Source organism: Seriola aureovittata, chromosome 15 (genome assembly GCF_021018895.1).
Source record: "Seriola aureovittata isolate HTS-2021-v1 ecotype China chromosome 15, ASM2101889v1, whole genome shotgun sequence".
NCBI lineage: Eukaryota > Metazoa > Chordata > Actinopteri > Carangiformes > Carangidae > Seriola > Seriola aureovittata.
Window position 1 is genome coordinate 994232 of NC_079378.1, and position 20550 is coordinate 1014781.

A 20550-nucleotide genomic window follows, 5' to 3' on the forward strand; every position below is an offset into this window, starting at 1 on the left:
ATAAAATAAAAGCCTGTATGATCTATTCTCAGACAGGTGATGGTATCAGGATCTTTGGAGACATCTGTGAATATAGAATATCAACATATTTCTGGACTGTGTACCACTCTGGAAGTTGTTTTGACTCATCCCTCAGTTTGTTCTGTTTATTGAGGTCAACATGTGGTAATGGGAATAACCAGGGTGGTGCTATAATCGAACACCGGGTTTTCTGCCTTTGCATCAACTTTCAAACATGTGAAATTTGTCCAATCATGTTCCCATCAGTCTGCTAAAACACACTTCAGGCTGGATGTTTATCACATTGTCCCTGGACATTAACCCTGTGTGTCAACATTAACTTCACTCCTCTGATCCTTAAAGCCATTTCTCCCATTCCCAGCTGCATGACTGACACTGGAGACGATGTGATTCATTTGATTCATCCAGAGTTAATTCATATTCTGTAGAGATACATAACACATCAATAATTCAACCATGTGAGAATCCGTTCCTGGACAGGTCTTTTATTGTGACACTTGACAGTGTGTCAATGCTGCAGCTGCTGTACAGGTGGAGCTGTCTGACTAGAAATAAAGTTAAGATCTTTATTTCCTACAGTTACCTGTAGCTATGACACAGAGGAGAAAAAGTGCAATGATTAATCCAGTGTGAGTTGTTTTTAATTACATTTAAAAAACAAATTTAAATACATTTGAGGCGATGAGTGGTTGAGTGGTCAAAGGGTTAAACCTGCACTAATCAATATTTTTATATCAACAAGGAATCAGTTGACTGTAATGGTAATGTGTCCCTTGAAGTTAACACAATGAAAAATATTCTGCATTTACAATCCCACCGAAGTAAAAGCACAGGAGTGTTATCAGATTCATGCAATTAAAAAGTAAATTTATGGCTCATCAGATAATTAACGTGAGCGAGAAGAAGACAAAATAAAGTTCTGATACAAATGGTTTGTAATTTCTTTTACTTTCCTGAAAAATATTGGATGATTTGACCTTTGAGCCTCAAACAGTTATTGAAATTAAAGCATGTGAGAAGTTTAGAGGCGAAACTGAAAACAATATTAGACCTTTTATTTTAGGAGCTTTTCTTGTTTTTTTGAGTCAAGATGTCAGATACATTTATATCTATATTGTATATTTTTACAATCACATATTTCTTATATCTATATAGTTATCATATATCACAGTAAAATGACATATTTTTACATTTAATGGTTATATTCTGGGTTTGATATCATTCAAAATAAAAGTCTCTCATTAGCTATACTCTTCACTCATACAATCAAAGGATTGTTGACTCACGTTTCTTTAAAGATCAACTTTAATAAAACTGTTAGCAACAAGACGATACAAAACTCTGCTATTACGTATGTACACAACATGTTCACTCTCATAAAAACTATGTTACTAAATAAAACTCATATGTTTAAATAGAAAACAATAAAAAACAAACAGTATCTACTGTATTTTCTAATCACTTAAAATAATTCCAATTCGCAGGGATGAGAGTCGGGACAGAAAAGTTCCCTGATTAGTGAAGTCCAGCTGGAGTCTGCTCACTGATCTAGAGTCAGTTTCCCAAGCCTCAACCGTAAATAAAAACACCACTGAAGAAGAACTGTTTTGTCAGTTATACCTTTTTGAGGTTTAAACTAACAGTAAAGTCTATGACATTAGATTTTATTTTCCTAAGCTGAAGAGAAACACTTATTATTTATAGTCACTTATTATTTAAATTAATTTCTACTTTGCTGTTTTTTTTATTATTATGAAGCTGCTCTCAGCGAGACCCAACACTTCCTGCAGACCTTTCAAATTTAAAAACCTCTGTGAATGGGAGAATCAGGTCCTTTGAACATCTGGGAGGCTTTTAAAAGTATGAGTGATGGGAATTAATCAGTGAATGAAAACCATCCATTTTCTGTTCTTATCTTAGGAAATATGAACATTAGCAGCTTTTGCTAACATGTTAGCCACACTACTTTATAATGTGATAATATGAGTGTGGCCAGAAAATAAAAAATAAATAAATAAACAAACAAAAAATCTATTAATTCAACTTTAAATTGGACAAATTAAAGATACAATTGCTAGAATTAACATTATAGAAATGGAAATTGCAAAAAAACAAAAACAACAAATCACATAATTGCAGCTTTCCTGTGGCTCAAAGGACACAGTTCCTCTAATTCCTGCATTAAGATCTGAGTGGAGTTAACTTGACTTTTCCTGACAGTGATAAAAGAAATGGCAAAGTAATTTAATGATTATTTTAATATTGTTAAGAATCTATGGTGAACTTCTACCTGCAGCTAGAGTTGAAACTTTTGGGAAACACGCTCTCGATCAGTGGTGAGGTCCAGACGCCGCTTCAGAACCGTCACAAGCTGCAGTGGGAATATAAAAACCATCCAGAGTCCAGGAGGTGGCAGGAAACAGAGGCGGCCCTACACTGGCGCGGTGGTGTTGGCCCACTCAGGGAATGAGTCCAGAGAAAACATGACACGACCCCAACTGTTGATGGCCAGACTGATGCAGCCGATCCCGATGATGTTCATCACCACGCCTGTTTTAGCCTGCGGGGGGCGCAGAGGGTGGGGGGGGGTTATTAAGACTTCACCGGTGGGTCTGAGTTATCTTGTTTTCTCTGTCCTGACAAAACTCACCATGTCTGACACTTTGAGGAAACCGTAGGAGAAGACGATGGCGTTGGGGGGCGTGGCCACTGGCAGCATGAAGGCGAAGGAGGCGCTGAGGGTGCAGGGGATCATCACGTACAGAGGATTCAAGCTCATCGACTGAGACTGTCAGGACACACACATAAAACATATCAATACAGAACAATCAATTCAACTGTTTTAACCTTTATTATCAAGTTTAAACCTGCGTGAAAAGATTAGTTTGACCACCAGGGGGCAGCAGAGCCAGCGTTCACACACAGACATCATCAGAAACCAGAAAGAACCGCAGCTCTCAGTTCCTCGTTTTAACACTACTACTGTTTAATTCATTTAATTCTACTTTGCTGTTTTTTTTCTCTGTTGTTACCGAAACTCAACTTCCTGTGAAGATGTTTCACATTAAAACTCTTCCAGTGGTTCAGGGGGCCAGCCCCTCACATTTTAGTGGACTTCTAATGTGAAACATTTGCAGGAAGTGCAGCACCACTGACTCCGCCCTCTTTTACTCCGACTGTACGCTGACGATGACCAACTATTACAGTGAGAATATTCTCTATGTTTTTATGTGTGCATGGACACTGCTGTGTGTTTTGTTACCATGGAGGCCAGGATGGGCAGGAAGAGTGTTGCCGTGGCGACGTTGCTGGCACACTCGGTGAAGGTGGCGACAAGGAGGCAGAGGACGACGGCGATGGCCCAGGGAGGGATGGAGTGGAGCGGTGTCATCTGAGTGCCGAGCCAGCGGGACAGACCGGACTCCTGACGACACACACACATACACACACACACACACACACACACACACACACACACACACACGTCAGACATGAGATCACATGTGCTAACCGTCATGCAGCTCTGCAACAACAACTCACCTCGCTGCCCTTGGCCAGAGCGAAGCCTCCTCCCAGCAGCAGGACGATGTTCCACGGCATCTTCTTCTGAGTCACCTGCCAGGTGAGCAGGGGAGGGGCGGGGACTCGTGACACCTGGGAGTCTGATTGATAAAAAGAAAAAAATTACACACAAATCCATGTTGTGTGTGTGTGTGTGTGTGTGTGTGTGTGTGTGTGTTGTGTGTGTGTTACCTGTGTCAGAGCTCCTCCAGCAGCAGAGGTAGAGCGGCGGCTCAGAGGGAAGAACGAACAACAGAATGGCAACAAACAGAGAGACGGTCGCATCAGTGACGAACCTGCAGAGAGAGAGAGAGAGAGAGAGGGAGGGAGAGGGAGAGAGAGAGAGAGGGAGGGAGAGAGAGAGAGAGAGAGAGAGGGAGGGAGGGAGAGGGAGAGAGAGAGAGAGAGAGAGAGAGGGAGGGAGAGAGAGAGAGAGAGAGAGGGAGAGAGAGAGAGATAGGGAGAGGGAGAGAGAGAGAGAGGAGGGAGGGAGAGGGAGAGAGAGAGAGAGAGAGAGAGAGAGGGAGGGAGGGAGAGAGAGAGAGAGAGAGAGAGAGAGAGAGAGAGGTTTTGTGGTTTATATGTCTGCGTCTCTGTAAGAAAACAGCAGCTACTACAAACAGAGCGTTTTGATGATGATGCAGTGATCCATCCATGATACTAACAAACCAACTACCTATCGCCCTCTCGCTCTCGTTGGGGGATGGGGGGTGGGGGGTGGGGGATGGGGGATGGGGGGTGGGGGGTGGGGGGTGGGGGTGGGCCCTGGTTCAGATTCTGGTGTAGGCGACAGATTTACTGGATTTTCACAGGAGAAAATGAAACTACAGGGACATCAGAGCCTCGTGCTGCTGTTTCCTTACACAACCATCATGAAGTCAGAGCTGCAGCCAAAGTCTGCTGCTGCCGTCACATGGTGCAACAGCAGCCGCTCAGTTCATGAATGGGGATTTCAGCACAAACTGTTTGTATTTGCTTACACCCAGAAACCAGAGAGTCCAGGGAGATTTCCACATCCACCTGCTGAGTGTTTTTCTGACCTTTGACGGCTTTTGTTGCGTTAACTTCAGGAGGGAGCTAGCTTCTAGCTGCAGATTTTTATGTCTGACTCAAATTAAAAAGGTCACATGAACAATATTCATCCTTTTAAACCCAAAGTAGATTTAATGTGGTTTCTCATATAAAAATCCCAGTTACAGAAATTAATTCGTTTTCTGTTGATGAGCATAAAAAAACACATCTATTTTCTACTCTCCACTTCTTTTGATCATCAGTGAAAAGTTTCAGTCAAATAAGTTGCAGATAAAATCTTCTTTTCTTTCTCTTTTGTTGTTTTGTGTTTGAACATTTCTGGGTTTTGTTAGTCGGAGTAAAGAAGATCAAACCATTCACAGTCGCGTCTAAATGAAGCTTTCACTGGTGACTTCCTTCTTTTTTTTGATTTTTTCAAATTCATCGCATGAAGTCTTGAGACACATTTTAAAAATATAGGAAATTTAATGTAAATCACAGATTTTTAAATTCAGATTTTAATTAAATAAATTTAAGTTAATCGTTTTAAACCTGAGTGATTGTTGTGATATTTCTGATCTGTTGAGCTTGTTGTCAAACAGCAGCAGCTACAGAGCAACATGATCATTCATCTGTAGGGGTGTAAGTCGAGAACTGTAATAATCAATTTATTAATTGATTAGCTGATCAACGGAAAATGAATCTGCAACTATTGTGATGTTTGATTATATGTTTCAATTATTTGTTTAAGCAAAAATGAAAAATATTATAATATGTCATCACATGACAGGAAATGATTTATCTTTAGGTTTTGTCTTGTCTCTGAAGCTCAGAGTGAGCTGCACCGCTGTCACCATCTTGGCAGAGTCTGACTCCGCCCCCAACTCCCAGCTAATCCAAATATGGTCAAAGAGGAGGGGCGCCCTCAAGCCTCCATAACTGTAGTCCTTAATAAAATGTAAACAGGTGAGTTATATAAACAGGTGTCATGAAGGAGGAAATTAGCTCTAGAGACCAAAACAGTTTTTGTACCAGGCTGTAAACATGTTTATTTCTGCTGTAAAGTTGGACATTTTAACATGGGAGTCTATGGGGACTGACTCACTGTTGGAGCCAGACTCTAGTGGTCGTTAGAGGAACTGCAGCTTCTGGTTCTTCATGTTGATGCTTCATGTTTCAGTCTGGAGGTTGATGCTTGGTGGCTACATGAATAATCAGTAAATAACTGCTGGTTGCAGCTCTATGTAAGAACAATGTTTGGTCACCAGCTCTTCTTTAGCTGCTAAATGCTCCCCTGTGTTCTCCAGCTGCTGAGGCTGAAAACTGTCGGTTCATCAGTCTCCTGGACTTTAAACACTGTTCTCACTTTGTCATTCCATACATTAACGTTATAAACATGTCGGTGTGTGAAGACAGCTGTGGATCTGAAGGATCAGTCTGAGGTGAGTGATCTCAGTTGTCCCGGTTCAGGACGTGTCACCTGTGTCATCATAAGACATGTTGAAATCATTCATTTGCACAAACTGCAGGTCCGAGGTGAACGACCACCCCTGATTCTTCAGAACCAGGTCAGGAGAATGGGCCTGAGTCCCTCACCCCTCCACCCCTTGTTGTTTTCTGCTTCTCTGTCTGACTCGAGTTTCAGAGCTCGCTCCTGCTGATCATGTGACCCAGCTGGGAGTTTATGAATGAGTGTGTAAGGATAAGAAAGCAGGTGATAGGTTAAGGGGCGGAGCCTGGTGTCAGAGGCACTGCAGGTCTTCCAATCAGGTGCATTTAAGCCTGAAATAAAAACACTGATGACGTCATTTGGACGTGTGGACATGGATTTCCTTCGTGTTCTGACAACACATGCTCTGTTTAACCGGAGCTGACCACACACCTGGTACAGGTGAACTCAGCAGCCGAATCAGCTGTGATCACTTCCTGTCTGCAGTGCATCATGGATGTTCAGACATCTGTCACTGGATCACTGTGATACTGAAGGAACAGGAGGATTGTCAGTGCTTTTCTGCAGACTCTGTTTCCTCTGGTTTTAAGTTGGTTTCTGGAGCTTTATTGTGGAGGGACATCAGAGATGATGACATCATCAGGAAGTGTCACACCGATTCTTTAAATGTGTTTCATGTCTGAGTTCAGACTCAAGTTCTGACTCAGAAAAGTCGTAGCAGACAATAACTGACCTGTCCCCATATTCAGCCTTTATAAACACCATACACAGCGATAGTAAAGGCTTTATAATGTTGCTGTTAGCAGGTGACTGAGGTGGGGGTGGGGGGGTGGGGGGGTGGGGGAGGGTCAAGTGTCATTAAAACCAGAGTAGAGCAGCAACTCTGTTCCGCCCTGATTCTAAATGAATCTGCTTCTTTAAATAATAATCCAGAGTCACTGGATCAAAGACTTTAACCACGTCTGAAAAGTCGTGATATGTTTCAGCCTCTGTGACCTGCAGCCTAATAAAGCGAACAGCTGATCTCAGTCCAGCGCCACAGGTCAGACCTGCAGCTGTTGACGTGACATGAGTTGAGCGTTTGTACCCAGGACACGTTTCCTCTGTTTGTTCTTCGCCTCTGATTCCTGTTGGTTCAGAGGTTTTTGTCCTGAGGCGACGTCTGAGTTTAACTGAGAGTTCATTCATTCCTGCAAACTTTTTCCACTTTACATTAATGCACACACACACACACACACACACACACACACACACACACACACACACACACACACACAGACATTTGGGGTTAATTCTAACAGAGTTTTAAAGTTTCACATTTAGAGCAAAATGTGAAAGAAAATGAATTACTACAGAGAGAGACTGGACCACTGAGACTGGACCACTGAGACTGGACCACTGAGACAGGACCACTGAGACTGGACCACAGAGACTGGACCACTGAGACTGGACTACAGAGACTGGACCACTGAGACTGGACCACTGAGACTGGACCACTGAGACTGGACCACAGAGACTGGACCACTGAGACTGGACCACTGAGACTGGACTACAGAGACTGGACTACAGAGACTGGACCACAGAGACTGGACCACTGAGACTGGACTACAGAGACTGGACCACAGAGACTGGACCACTGAGACTGGACCACAGAGACTGGACCACAGAGACTGGACCACTGAGACTGGACTACAGAGAGAGACTGGACCACTGAGACTGGACCACTGAGACTGGACCACTGAGACTGGACTACAGAGACTGGACCACAGAGACTGGACCACAGAGACTGGACCACTGAGACTGGACCACAGAGACTGGACCACAGAGACTGGACCACTGAGACTGGACTACAGAGAGAGACTGGACCACTGAGACTGGACCACAGAGACTGGACCACTGAGACTGGACTACAGAGAGAGACTGGACCACTGAGACTGGACCACAGAGACTGGACCACAGAGACTGGACCACTGAGACTGGACTACAGAGAGAGACTGGACCACTGAGACTGGACCACTGAGACTGGACCACAGAGACTGGACCACAGAGACTGGACCACAGAGAACAGACGGTCTGGAACAGGAAATGCTTGTGGGACTCACTCGGCCTTGGCGTTGAAGACGTGCGTGGCCCAGCCGTCCATGAAGCTGGGGTCTCTGGTGAACCACAACGCCACCATGAGGATGAAGAGCGCCAGGACGCTGACCTCCCCGTAACTCATGGGTCCCAGACGCTGATGCTCGTCCCGGATCACCTCGTACGCCGCTCGCTCCTTCTCTGATTGGACGGCCCCGCAGCCCCACGTCCTCCGCAAGCTGCAACACAACAGGTCATCAGGACCTTCACCCCGACTCACAAACAGGAAGTGGTTTTGGTGTTGAGGCGACTCACTTGCAGCCGACGTAGAGGAACTGAAGCCAGAACCAGGCGAGCGTCAGCATCAGCACCATGGTGGGGAAGGCAAACGCAAACCAGGACGCAAAGTTGATGACGTCCCCGTTCTGAGGGAAGAGTCTGCGAGAGACAACCAGACAGGAAGTTTTCTTTCAGAATAAGACAGACAGGAAGTTTCCCTTCACAATAAGACAAACAGGAAGTTTCATTTCACAATAAGACATCCTGCTTCTATAAAACAGACTCACAGACAGAGGAGGGAGGTCAGGAAGCGTCAGAACACCAGGGTCTTCCTGTGTTCGTGGATCAGAACTTACTGGCTCATCTGTCCGATCAGGACCAGGTTCGGTCCGGTTCCCGTCAGAGTGGCGATGCCTCCGATGCTGGCGGCGTAGCACACACACAGCAGGAGGCCTTTACTCATCCTCCTCCTCTCCTCCTCCTCGTCGCTCAGCTCCTCCAGCTCCATCTGACAGCAGACGTTCTCCACGGACACGACGGCTGCGACAGAGGCGTTTACAGACTGTTACACCAGTTCCTTATCTACAGACAGAGAGCCGAACTCACAACGTCTGTCTCCACTTTCTTATAGTATTATGACTTTATTCTCGTAATATTACAATTTTATTCATTAAATATTACGTTTTTCTTCAAAATTACAATGTTTAAAATCATATTATGTCTTTTTTTCTTGAAATATTACAACCTCTACCAAAGACCATGATGTTATTCTAAAAATATTACAACTTTTTCTTGAATTTTTCTTTTAAAAAATTGCTTTTTTTAAAGTGTATTTTATTTTTACTTTTATGGTTTGTTTTTTTAATTTCCCTCATTGTTGTTTTGAGTTCATTTCTATAAAAAACAACTTGCAGACATGAATCTTCCTGCAGACATGTGGTGTGGTAATGAATGTTTGACTGAGATCTCATTGAATTTGACCTTAAATCACCACGTTTTGGAGCTACAATAAAACTCCCCTTATTTTTTGTAGGGGAATGTAAACAGGAAGTATAGCGTTCTTCAGCCTTTATTTGTTCACATTTTGTCCCATTGAACGTTATCAGTTCCTGTTCGCAGCGCATCATGGATGTACAGACTGTCACTGGATTATTGTGAGACTGAAAGAAACTTTAAAACTTGAGGATTTTGAACAAAGCTCTGCAGGTGTGACGAGCGGCTTGTTTTCTATGATTTCTAAGAGGTTTTATGGACATTTACTCACCACTGACATCACTGATGATCATGTGCGTGGAAGGTGTGAGTCATACTGGATCTAACATGTGTTTCGTGTCTGTGTGATCAGATTTAAGAGTTATGACTTGAAGTGTGAACGTGAAGTCTCGGATGTTACAGCATCCAATAAAGGTTTTCAGAGGCGTCCCAGCTCTGAAAGTCAATACATACAAGTCTTCCTGCTCAGCCGGACGAAGGTTGTACGGCAGCTACAGACAGTACAGTCCATCTTCGTATATGAATGTAGGACTCACCAGGTCCAGCACTGGTCCCATCTGAAGGAGGTTTGTCTTGTGGTGTTGGTTTGACGATCTCCTGCTTGTCCATGTGACCCTCTGACATCACTGTCTGCTCAGGGGACACGTTGGTGTCCTGCAGGTCGCTGGTTTTCTCTGAGTCGCCTTGTGCCTGGATCGTCCCGGGCGCACCTGGGAGGAAACAGGTTCATATTTGATGAATCCATGAAGCCACTTTTGCATCAGAATCTGAAGTCAGCCAGTAAAACACTGGATCCGACTACCAGAGAGTATTACCATGACATGTCCCGACAAGCACAGACGGGGAAAATAACCACTTTCATTGGCTTAGTCTCCACAAGAACCACATTTACTTCAGCCGGCAGTGGAACCTGTTCTGGAAAGACGATTGTGGATTTGAAAACGTATTTATTGTCAGTGACTCTTTTGAACGTGACGACGATTGTCTTGTAAAATAACTAGAACCAGCTCCTCGTGGTCGTATCCCTCCGCCACTCGGACTCGTTTCAGGTCACTTCCTGTTTATCCAGAGTCAGAGAAAATATGAACCATCTGTTTGAAATTTTGTCATAATTGCTGTGAAGTCTTGAGTAATGGCTAAAAATGTTTTGTGAGGTCACACTGACCCTGACCTTTAACCTTTAGCCACCAAAATCTAATCAGTTCATCCTTGAGTCCAAGTGAATGTCATGCCGTTACTGAGACATCGTGTCCACGAGAATGAGACAGAACGAAAACCTGAAAACAAAATGGCTGCTGACACAGTCTACACAGTGAATGAGCAGGTGTGTTGAGGAGCACCTTTGTCCGGGACGCTCAGAGCGACGGTCTGCAGGACGCTGACGGTTTTCTCCTGGTGCTCCTGGTGCAGAACCACAGTCCTGCTCTGGCTCTTGGTCGAGGGTTCAGAGTCCACGTTGCCGTGGAGCTGGTCCAGGACGGCCTGGACGATGGGGACCATCATGGCGGTGGTGGCCGTGTTGCTGATCCACATGGACAGGAAGGCCGTCACTCCCATGAACCCCAGCATCAACCTGGGACACAGGGGAGGAGGAGGGGGTGGAAACATGGTGATGCTTCAGTCCGCAGAGTGGTGACACGTTCACCTTGTGCTTTTATTCTGAAATATTTGCTGAGCTCTCTCATGGTGAGGTTTCACAGAGACCAGGACTCACAGGGCGGGTCGCACGCCGACCAGCAGCAGCACTCTGAGGGCGATGCGTTTATGGAGGTTCCAGTGCTCCACGGCCACGGCCACCATCAGCCCCCCCACAAACAGCATGTTAGTGTCCTTCAGGTACTGCATACACACCTGTACCACACACACACACACACACACACACACACACACACACACACACACACACACACACACACACACAGACACACAGACACACACACACACACAGACACACACACACACACACACACACACAGACAGACACACACACTCACACACACACAGACACACAGACACACACACACACAGACACACACACAGACACACACAGACACACAGACACACAGACACACACACACACACACACACACACACAGACACACACACACACAGACACACACACACACACAGACACACACACACACACACACACAGACACAGACAGACACACACACACACACACACACACAGACCACACACACACACACACAGACACACACACACACACACACACAGACACACAGACACAGACACACACACACACAGACACACAGACACACACACAGACACACACACACACACAGACACACACACACAGACAGACACACACACACACACACACACACACACACACAACACACACACAGACACCACACACACACACACACAACACACAGACACACACACACACACAACACAGACAGACACACACACACAGGACACACACACACACACACAGACAGACACACACACACAGACAGAACACACACACACACAGACAGACACACACACAGAACACACACACACACACAACACACACACACACACAACAGACACACACACACACACAGACACACACACAGACAGACACACACACACAGACAGAACACACACACACACAGACAGACACACACACACAGACACACACACACACACACACACACACAGACACACAGACACACACACACACAGACACACACACACACACACACACAGAGGATCGTGAGGAGGAGGATCGCGAGGAAGAGGAACGCGAGGAGGAGGAACGCGAGGAGGAGGAACGCGAGGAGGAGGAACGCGAGGAACGCGAGGAGGAGGAACGCGAGGAGGAGGATCGCGAGGAAGAGGAACGCGAGGAGGAGGAACGCGAGGAGGAGGAACGCGAGGAGGAGGATCGCGAGGAAGAGGAACGCGAGGAGGAGGAACGCGAGGAGGAGGAACGCGAGGAGGAGGAACGCGAGGAGGAGGAACGCGAGGAAGAGGAACGCGAGGAACGCGAGGAGGAGGAACGCGAGGAGGAGGATCGCGAGGAACGCGAGGAGGAGGAACGCGAGGAGGAGGAACGCGAGGAGGAGGATCGCGAGGAAGAGGAACGCGAGGAGGAGGAACGCGAGGAGGAGGATCGCGAGGAACGCGAGGAGGAGGAACGCGAGGAGGAGGAACGTGAGGAGGAGGATCGCGAGGAGGAGGAACGCGAGGAGGAGGATCGCGAGGAAGAGGAACGCGAGGAGGAGGAACGCGAGGAGGAGGATCGCGAGGAGGAGGAACGCGAGGAGGAGGATCGCGATGAACGCGAGGAGGAGGAACGTGAGGAGGAGGAACGTGAGGAGGAGGAACGCGAGGAGGAGGATCGCGAGGAGGAGGAACGCGAGGAGGAGGAACGCGAGGAGGAGGAACGCGAGGAGGAGGATCGCGAGGAGGAGGAACGCGAGGAGGAGGATCGCGATGAACGCGAGGAGGAGGATCGTGAGGAGGAGGAACGTGAGGAGGAGGAACGTGAGGAGGAGGATCGCGAGGAACGTGAGGAGGAGGAACGCGAGGAGGAGGAACGCGAGGAGGAGGATCGCGAGGAGGAGGATCGTGAGGAGGAGGATCGCGAGGAACGCGAGGAGGAGGAACGCGAGGAGGAGGAACGCGAGGAGGAGGAACGCGAGGAGGAGGATCGCGAGGAACGCGAGGAGGAGGAACGCGAGGAGGAGGAACGTGAGGAGGAGGATCGTGAGGAGGAGGAACGCGAGGAGGAGGATCGCGAGGAGGAGGAACGCGAGGAGGAGGATCGCGAGGAGGAGGAACGCGAGGAGGAGGAACGCGAGGAGGAGGATCGCGAGGAACGCGAGGAGGAGGATCGTGAGGAGGTGGATCGTGAGGAGGAGGGTCTTGAGGAGGAGGAACGTGAGGAGGAGGGTCTTGAGGAGGAGGAACGTGAGGAGGAGGATCGTGAGGAGGAGGAACGCGAGGAGGAGGAACGCGAGGAGGAGGATCTTGAGGAGGAGGATCTTGAGGAGGAGGAACGTGAGGAGGAGGATCTTGAGGAGGAGGATCGTGAGGAGGAGGAACGCGAGGAGGAGGATCGTGAGGAGGAGGAACGTGAGGAGGAGGATCGTGAGGAGGAGGAACGCGAGGAGGAGGAACGCGAGGAGGAGGAACGCGAGGAGGAGGAACGCGAGGAGGAGGATCTTGAGGAGGAGGAACGTGAGGAGGAGGAACGCGAGGAGGAGGAACGCGAGGAGGAGGAACGCGAGGAGGAGGAACGCGAGGAGGAGGAAGGCGAGGAGGAGGAACGTGAGGAGGAGGAACGTGAGGAGGAGGAACGTGAGGAGGAGGAACGTGAGGAGGAGGAACGCGAGGAGGAGGAACGCGAGGAGGAGGAACGTGAGGAGGAGGAACGTGAGGAGGAGGAAGGTGAGGAGGAGGAACGTGAGGAGGAGGAACGTGAGGAGGAGGAACGTGAGGAGGAGGATCGTGAGGAGGAGGATCTTGAGGAGGAACGTGAGGAGGAGGATCGTGAGGAGGAGGATCTTGAGGAGGAGGAACGTGAGGAGGAGGATCTTGAGGAGGAGGAACGTGAGGAGGAGGAACGTGAGGAGGAGGAACGTGAGGAGGAGGATCTTGAGGAGGAGGAACGTGAGGAGGAGGAACGTGAGGAGGAGGATCGTGAGGAGGAGGATCGTGAGGAGGAGGAACGTGAGGAGGAGGAACGCGAGGAGGAGGAACGTGAGGAGGAGGAACGTGAGGAGGAGGAACGTGAGGAGGAGGAACGTGAGGAGGAGGAACGTGAGGAGGAGGATCTTGAGGAGGAACGTGAGGAGGAGGAACGTGAGGAGAGGAACGTGAGGAGGAGGACGTGAGGAGGAGGACGTGAGGAGGAGGAACGTGAGGAGGAGGATCGCGAGGAACGCGAGGAGGAGGAGGAACGTGAGGAGGAGGACGTGAGGAGGAGGAGGAACGTGAGAGGAGGAACGTGAGGAGGAGGACGTGAGGAGGAGGAGGAGGAGGAACGTGAGGAGGAGGAGGAGGAGGAACGTGAGGAGGAGGAACGTGAGGAGGAGGAACGTGAGGAGGAGGAACGTGAGGAGGAGGAACGTGAGGAGGAGGAACGCGAGGAGGAGGAACGTGAGGAGGAGGAACGTGAGGAGGAGGACAGGTGAAACGGTGCACACGTCATTAGTTCTTGTAATATGGGAAGAAAAGTTAAGTCTGTTACTGAGGAGATCCAGTTGATGTGTCCGGACCGACAGCAGGACTCGGTCTCAGGGGGAGGTGCTGGTGCCGGTGCCGGTGCCGGTGCCGGTGGAGGAGAGGAGCACTGAGTCTTTGGGAGTGTTTTAACCAGCGTATTAAAGCCGACGTTTACATGATTTTAACATCAGTTTTTATTCATCTTCACAGATGTTTTCATTCTAACAGAACAGAATAGAGAAGCATATTTGAGAAAAAGACGTCTGGTCTTACGTCTTTGGACTCCATGATGCCGAGGACGGGGAAAAGGATGGTCGGCAGCAGCGCCGTCACCGCCAGCGGCAGCACCTCAGTACACCAGTACACCGCCATGAGGACTATGACGTAAGCACAGGCTGCCTCCTGTGTTCACACACACACACACACACACACACACACACACACACACACAACACACACACACACACAACACACACACACACACACACACACACACACGATAAAGTTTAAGTTGACCTCTATACTCTCTGGAATAATAATAATATGGAACAATATATAAAGTGTAAAAACAAAAGGGAGAAACAGGAGAGGTGTTGATACAGACTCATGCGGTGTAAACCCAGAGACTCCAGGATCCAGCTGTTAGACTGACACATCTGTGTGTGTGTGTGTGTGTGTGTGTGTGTGTGTGTGTGTGTGTGTGAGGATTCAGTCAGTTCACAGACTGCTGTGCACATATTGTATATTACAACAGAATTGGAACAAACTGCATGTACAGAACAGACTATTCTTATTGTATTTAGAATTTCTATTTTATCTTATTTATTTTAGATTCTGTTTCTTTTCTTATTTTATTTCTTATTACATTTTTCCTTTGTGCTACTGTGTCACATCTGAATTTCCTCTACAGGGGATCAATAAAGGTTCATCTCATCTTATACTTTACTTTTCTAAAAAGACAGAATTTTATTTTATTTTTCCAGATTTCTCTGATGAGAGAAAGACGCACCTTTTGATATAAAAGAACAAATCATTAACTCTTTACATGGATCTCCTGTTGATCATTGACAACCAGTCTATGAAGATAATAACCGGTTTCTAATCAGGTCTGATGTTCATTAATGTATTAGTAGACAGGAACAATGACAATAAAACACCTGGAACAATAATAGAAAATATGAACATTAATAAACTTTAAATGACTTCAACCTTCAAACAGCTTCATTAATGTTTCTAATACGTCTAACAGCTGCAGCTTCATTTAGATTCTTGACTTAAAGTTTAAACAGTTTTATAATGTTGTTTATATATTTATTATATTTATATATCTGACAGTTTGTTTTATATTATTCACACAAACATGATGAATGACTGAGCACATGACATCTTTAGTGTTTTTACTAAATGTTTTTCATTAGACTGTTTCCATTCTCCAGTCTGAGGAAAAGATGGCCGCCGCGTCTCTACGCCTGTTTGTGTTTGAAGTGACGTTGTCTCGTCCTGCCGGGAAGACGGACTCTGTCCAAACACACCACTCTGTTTTTATTCACCTTCATTCACGTAAAGACACACACACACACACACACACACACACACACACACACACACACACACACACACACACACACACACACACACACACACACACACACTGAAGAGTGGGATTCTGGGAAACGTTACTGGAGCCTTTGAGGGACAGAGTCTGAACCAGCTCCCAGGTAAATATATCAGTTCTCAACATGTTCTGTATTAATCTTTTGCTCTCACACTGTGGAGGTAAATACATGATACATACTCACTATGAAACCTTTGATAGATTATTGATATGATATTGATAGATTATTGTTACTGTGGCAACAGAGGAGTCAGTGTGAGTAAAGATCAGCTGTGACGTGTTTCCACTGAATTAACAACTGTGAATCTTCAAACAGCCTCAACTCAGTTTGTCAATGACTGACAGAACACTGTGACCTGTTCCACTGAGAACCACAGAGAACCACAGAGAACTACAGAGAACTACAGAGAACCAGAGAGAACCAGAGAACCACAGAGAAAATAAAAGAACCAGAGAGAACCAGAGAACTACAGAGAACAAGAGAACCACAAAGAACTACAGAGAACAGAGAACTACAGAGAACAGAGAACCAGAGAGAACCAGAGAACTACAGAGAACAGAGAACCAGAGAGAACGAGAACCAGAAAACAGAGAACCAGAGAACTACAGAGAACCAGAGAACCAGAGAGAACAAGAGAACTACAGAGAACCAGAGAAGAACAGAGAACCAGAGAACTACAGAGAACAGAGAACTACAGAGAACCAGAGAACCAGAGAGAACGAGAGAACTACAGAGAGAACAAGAGAACCAGAGAAGAACAAGAGAAGAACAGAGAACCAGAGAAAACCACAGTTAACAGGTATGTTTCAAGTGGTTGAACATGAACAGATTTTAACTGGTTTGTGTAACTGGTTTAATTATGATCTCATTGATCAGTGAACTGGTTAACTGGTTAACTGGTTATATAAACTGGTCTCACCGTGGTGCTGACAGCGAGCGGCAGCAGGATGAACGGGCTGCACACGAGCACAACGATGCCCTTCAACCTCCAGACCTGCTGCAGCATTTTCACCCGCAGAGGAAGAACCGACATGGGTGAAGATGAAGATGATGATGAAGATGAAGAATCAGTCTATATGACTGTCAGAGAACAGCTGTATCGATGAGACTCGTCTCTTCACTGCTCACACTCCGTCTGCTGCTCTCTCTCTCTCTCTCCAACACACTTGTGAAGCGTTTCACAGTCGACACTACATATTAACCTTACCACACACACACACACACACACACACACACACACACACACACACACACACACACACACACACACACACACACACACACACACACACACACACACACACACACACACACACACACACACACACACACACACACAGTCCCTGCAGACTTTATCCAAACTCTCACCAGAGTAAACACAGAAGAGGAAATCAGATCAGTTTACGTCAGACTGAACTCACCTTTTATCTTCCTGCACAGATTCATTTACCGCTCTTTATCTGCACCACGACAAACACACTTCAAACTTTAAACCTTTCTGACAAAGTCAAAAGGGAGATTCAAGCCTGGCTCTAGAAACCATGTCCTGAAGTTTTGTAGTTTTATTTAAAACAGGTCGTCACGTTCTCTCTGATCTCTCTGTGACTTCTTCTTCTGTTTTTTCCTCTCGCAGCTCCAAACAGAGCTCTGTGCAAACTGATACCATCATCCTCAAATCACACAGTTGATAAGTTTATATCCTTGTGCTTCAGACATTTTATGATGACAACCCGACTGATATTATGAAAAGTTAAACATCTTCTCCTGGGGCCGTAACACTGCCGCCTCTGAGCAGGAAGTCTGGTTCAATCTAATCCACTCCAACTAAAGTTAAGGTGAGATTAATTAGTGCATCTTTCCCTCTCTCTTCTCCTCTCTCTTGCCCTGATGTCGCTCTTCTTCTCTCTCTCTTCCCTCTTACCTTTGCTCAGTCTCTTCTCCATGTTTGTTCTCTTCCTCCTGTTGTGTTTGGACACGACCGAGTCTCACTGCAACCAGCTGAGTCTGACAAAGTCCCTCTGTCAGAGAGCTCATCTGCAAATGTTATAATTGTTATATAATATGTTATAAATCACTTTAAAGACAGTTTCCACCAGCCCTGTGTTTAATCCTAAGTAAATAAAAACATAAAATACAGTTTTATTAATCCCAAAGGAAATTTTTGTGCCAAAAATACTTGAAATTGTGAAATTAATACTTTATACAAAGTAAAAAAAAAAAAAACTGTCTCTACAGACAGTACATTGTTAAATGAAATATAATCAAATAAATTCAAATAAACTCAAATAAATTGGAATTAAATATAGTATATTAAGTAGCAACACATTAATGGAGGTGCTGGTCACAATGCTACAAATACAACTGATTACAAACAGACACTATTGATCACTTTACTACACACATTACAAATTAAAAAGCATAAAAATATAAAGAATGAACTGAAATTGAAAAATAAAATGACTATGAACTGAGGGAGTGATCACACCCCCAGTTTGGACAATCAGAGATCAATCACAGATACAAATAGTTTTACTTTTGAAAATACTAATGTGCTTTCACGTGTATCTGCTTTTGAATGTAGTGCTTTACTTGTAGTGAAGTATTTCTAAGTTCTATTGGTACTTTTACCAAAGTAAAGTTTTGAGTTCTCCCACCTCTCACAGACGGACTCCTGAAATCACCTGTTGGTTTCTGTAGCTGCTCCGCCGACGCCATCTTGGCTCTGCCTCACTCCACCTAACTCCCGGCTAATTCAAAAACGGCTAAAGAGGTCGGGTGTGTGTGGAACATAGACTGTAATTAAAAATGAACGTAGTCTCTGTGACGTCACCCACAGGTTACCGAAGAGCGGTTTTGAAGCTCAGAGCGGGCTGTTTCCGTCGCCGCCATCTTGGCTCTGCCTCGCTCCACCTAACTCCCGGCTAATTCAAAAACGGCTAAAGAGGTCGGGTGTGTGTGGAGCATAGACTGTAATTAAAAATGAACGTAGTCTCTGTGACGTCACCCTTAAGTTACAAAAGAGCGGATTTGAAGCTGAGAGTAGGCAGGTCTGACGTCGCCATCTTGCCGGTACCTGACTCCGCCGAACTCCCGGTTAATTCAAAAACGGCCAAAGAGGTCGGGTGTGTGTGGAGCATAGACTAAATAAAGATGGCTCCGTGACGTCACCCACAGGTTACCGAAGAGCGGGTTTGAAGCTCAGAGTGGGCTGTTTCCGTCGCCGCCATTTTGGCTCTGCCTCGCTTCACCTAACTCCCGGCTAATTCAAAAACGGCCAAAGAGGAGTGGTGTGTGTGGAGCATAGACTAAATAAAGATGGCTCCGTGACGTCACCCACAGGTTACCGAAGAGCGGGTTTGAAGCTCAGCGTGGGCTGTTTCCGTCGCCGCCATTTTGGCTCTGCCTCGCTTCACCTAACTCCCGGCTAATTCAAAAACGGCCAGAAAAGCGGGGCGTGTGTATAGCCGGGACTTCGGCGAAAACCCGTTTGTGACAAGCATACGTCCCCGTTAGCATCGTTAGCACAGCTTAATTCCTGGGCGTCTTGCTAGAAAGGCTAACCCGAGGCTAATTCGTTTGCTGGCTAATTGGCTAGTAAACGAGCTAAGCTAACAAGCCAGGTATGGTGAGCGCAGGCACCGATAGCTGCTAATCAGTGCTAATAGATAAATACAGTAAAAGAAGAATTTCACTCACCTCACCTCATCAGAGGAACTGCAGCTTTTGTGTCTTCCGGTTTGACTGCTTGACTGTTAATCACCACGGTTTATGTATTCATTGTATGTTTTATTTACTTATATTCTCTTTATGTACCTGCTTTGACAACATGTTCTCTGATTCAAATTAAACATCATCATCACTGAATGGATCAAAGGAAATGTACAGTAATTCAAGTAACATTAAAGCAGAACTTAAAGAAACATAAAAGGAATGAAAATGTAAAATAATAAATTCCATTAAAAGAAAAAAATAGCACAGGGGAACATAAACACACAAAAATGTACTTATTCGGTTGGAGGCAACAGGGAAAAAGTTTCCATAATTTTCCAAAAGCTTATTGCTCTTTTTGTTGTTTAATAAAATAATTGACTTTAGAAGAGAATTCAGTTCTAGGAGAAAAGGTGATTTCTGTTATCACTGAATGGAAATGAATGAGTAGAGATACCAAAGGTGACATCACACCCTGTCAAATATGCTTTTAGTTTGTATGGAGCTCATATCAGAGAAAAGACACTGTGTTCATTTGGGGTCAAGCTCTGAAGTCGAACTTCTCTCCTCTCATTCCTTTGATGCTTAGAATAAAAATAATTGTTTTCTTCAGTTGACATTTCAGGGATCAGTAGTTGCTGTATTTTTTAGTGATTG

At 45.9% G+C, this 20550-nt stretch overlaps 1 protein-coding gene across 2 annotated transcripts; it reads right to left on the bottom strand.

The window, feature by feature from the left end:
- Positions 1-490: 490 nt before the first annotated feature.
- slc13a5a (solute carrier family 13 member 5a) lies at positions 491-19453 on the bottom strand. Of its 2 annotated transcripts, none has more exons than XM_056397432.1 (15): positions 18867-19453; positions 18107-18219; positions 17105-17387; positions 14843-14971; positions 11106-11242; positions 10732-10964; positions 9928-10101; positions 8755-8938; positions 8435-8557; positions 8146-8358; positions 3775-3878; positions 3562-3683; positions 3284-3445; positions 2672-2809; positions 491-2581 (listed from the first exon to the last, which is right to left on the bottom strand). In XM_056397432.1, the coding sequence occupies exons 3-15, from the start codon at positions 17216-17218 to the stop codon at positions 2453-2455; spliced, it is 1962 nt and encodes a 653-aa protein (XP_056253407.1). In that variant the 5' UTR covers positions 17219-17387; positions 18107-18219; positions 18867-19453; the 3' UTR covers positions 491-2452. The 2 variants fall into 2 exon arrangements, with proteins under 2 accessions (XP_056253407.1, XP_056253406.1); XM_056397431.1 differs by having other exon boundaries at positions 18840-19453.
- Positions 19454-20550: the final 1097 nt, after the last annotated feature.

Bases quoted from the DNA above. Each gene is read 5' to 3' on its own strand.
- slc13a5a (XM_056397432.1), bottom strand. From the start codon at position 17,218: ATGTCGGTTCTTCCTCTGCGGGTGAAAATGCTGCAGCAGGTCTGGAGG. The intron at 8,359-8,434 runs GTGAGTCGCCTC...GTTGTGTTGCAG, and splicing joins TTCCTCTACGTCGGCTGCAA to CTTGCGGAGGACGTGGGGCT. The intron at 2,582-2,671 runs GTGAGTTTTGTC...CGCCCCCCGCAG, and splicing joins TCCTCAAAGTGTCAGACATG to GCTAAAACAGGCGTGGTGAT.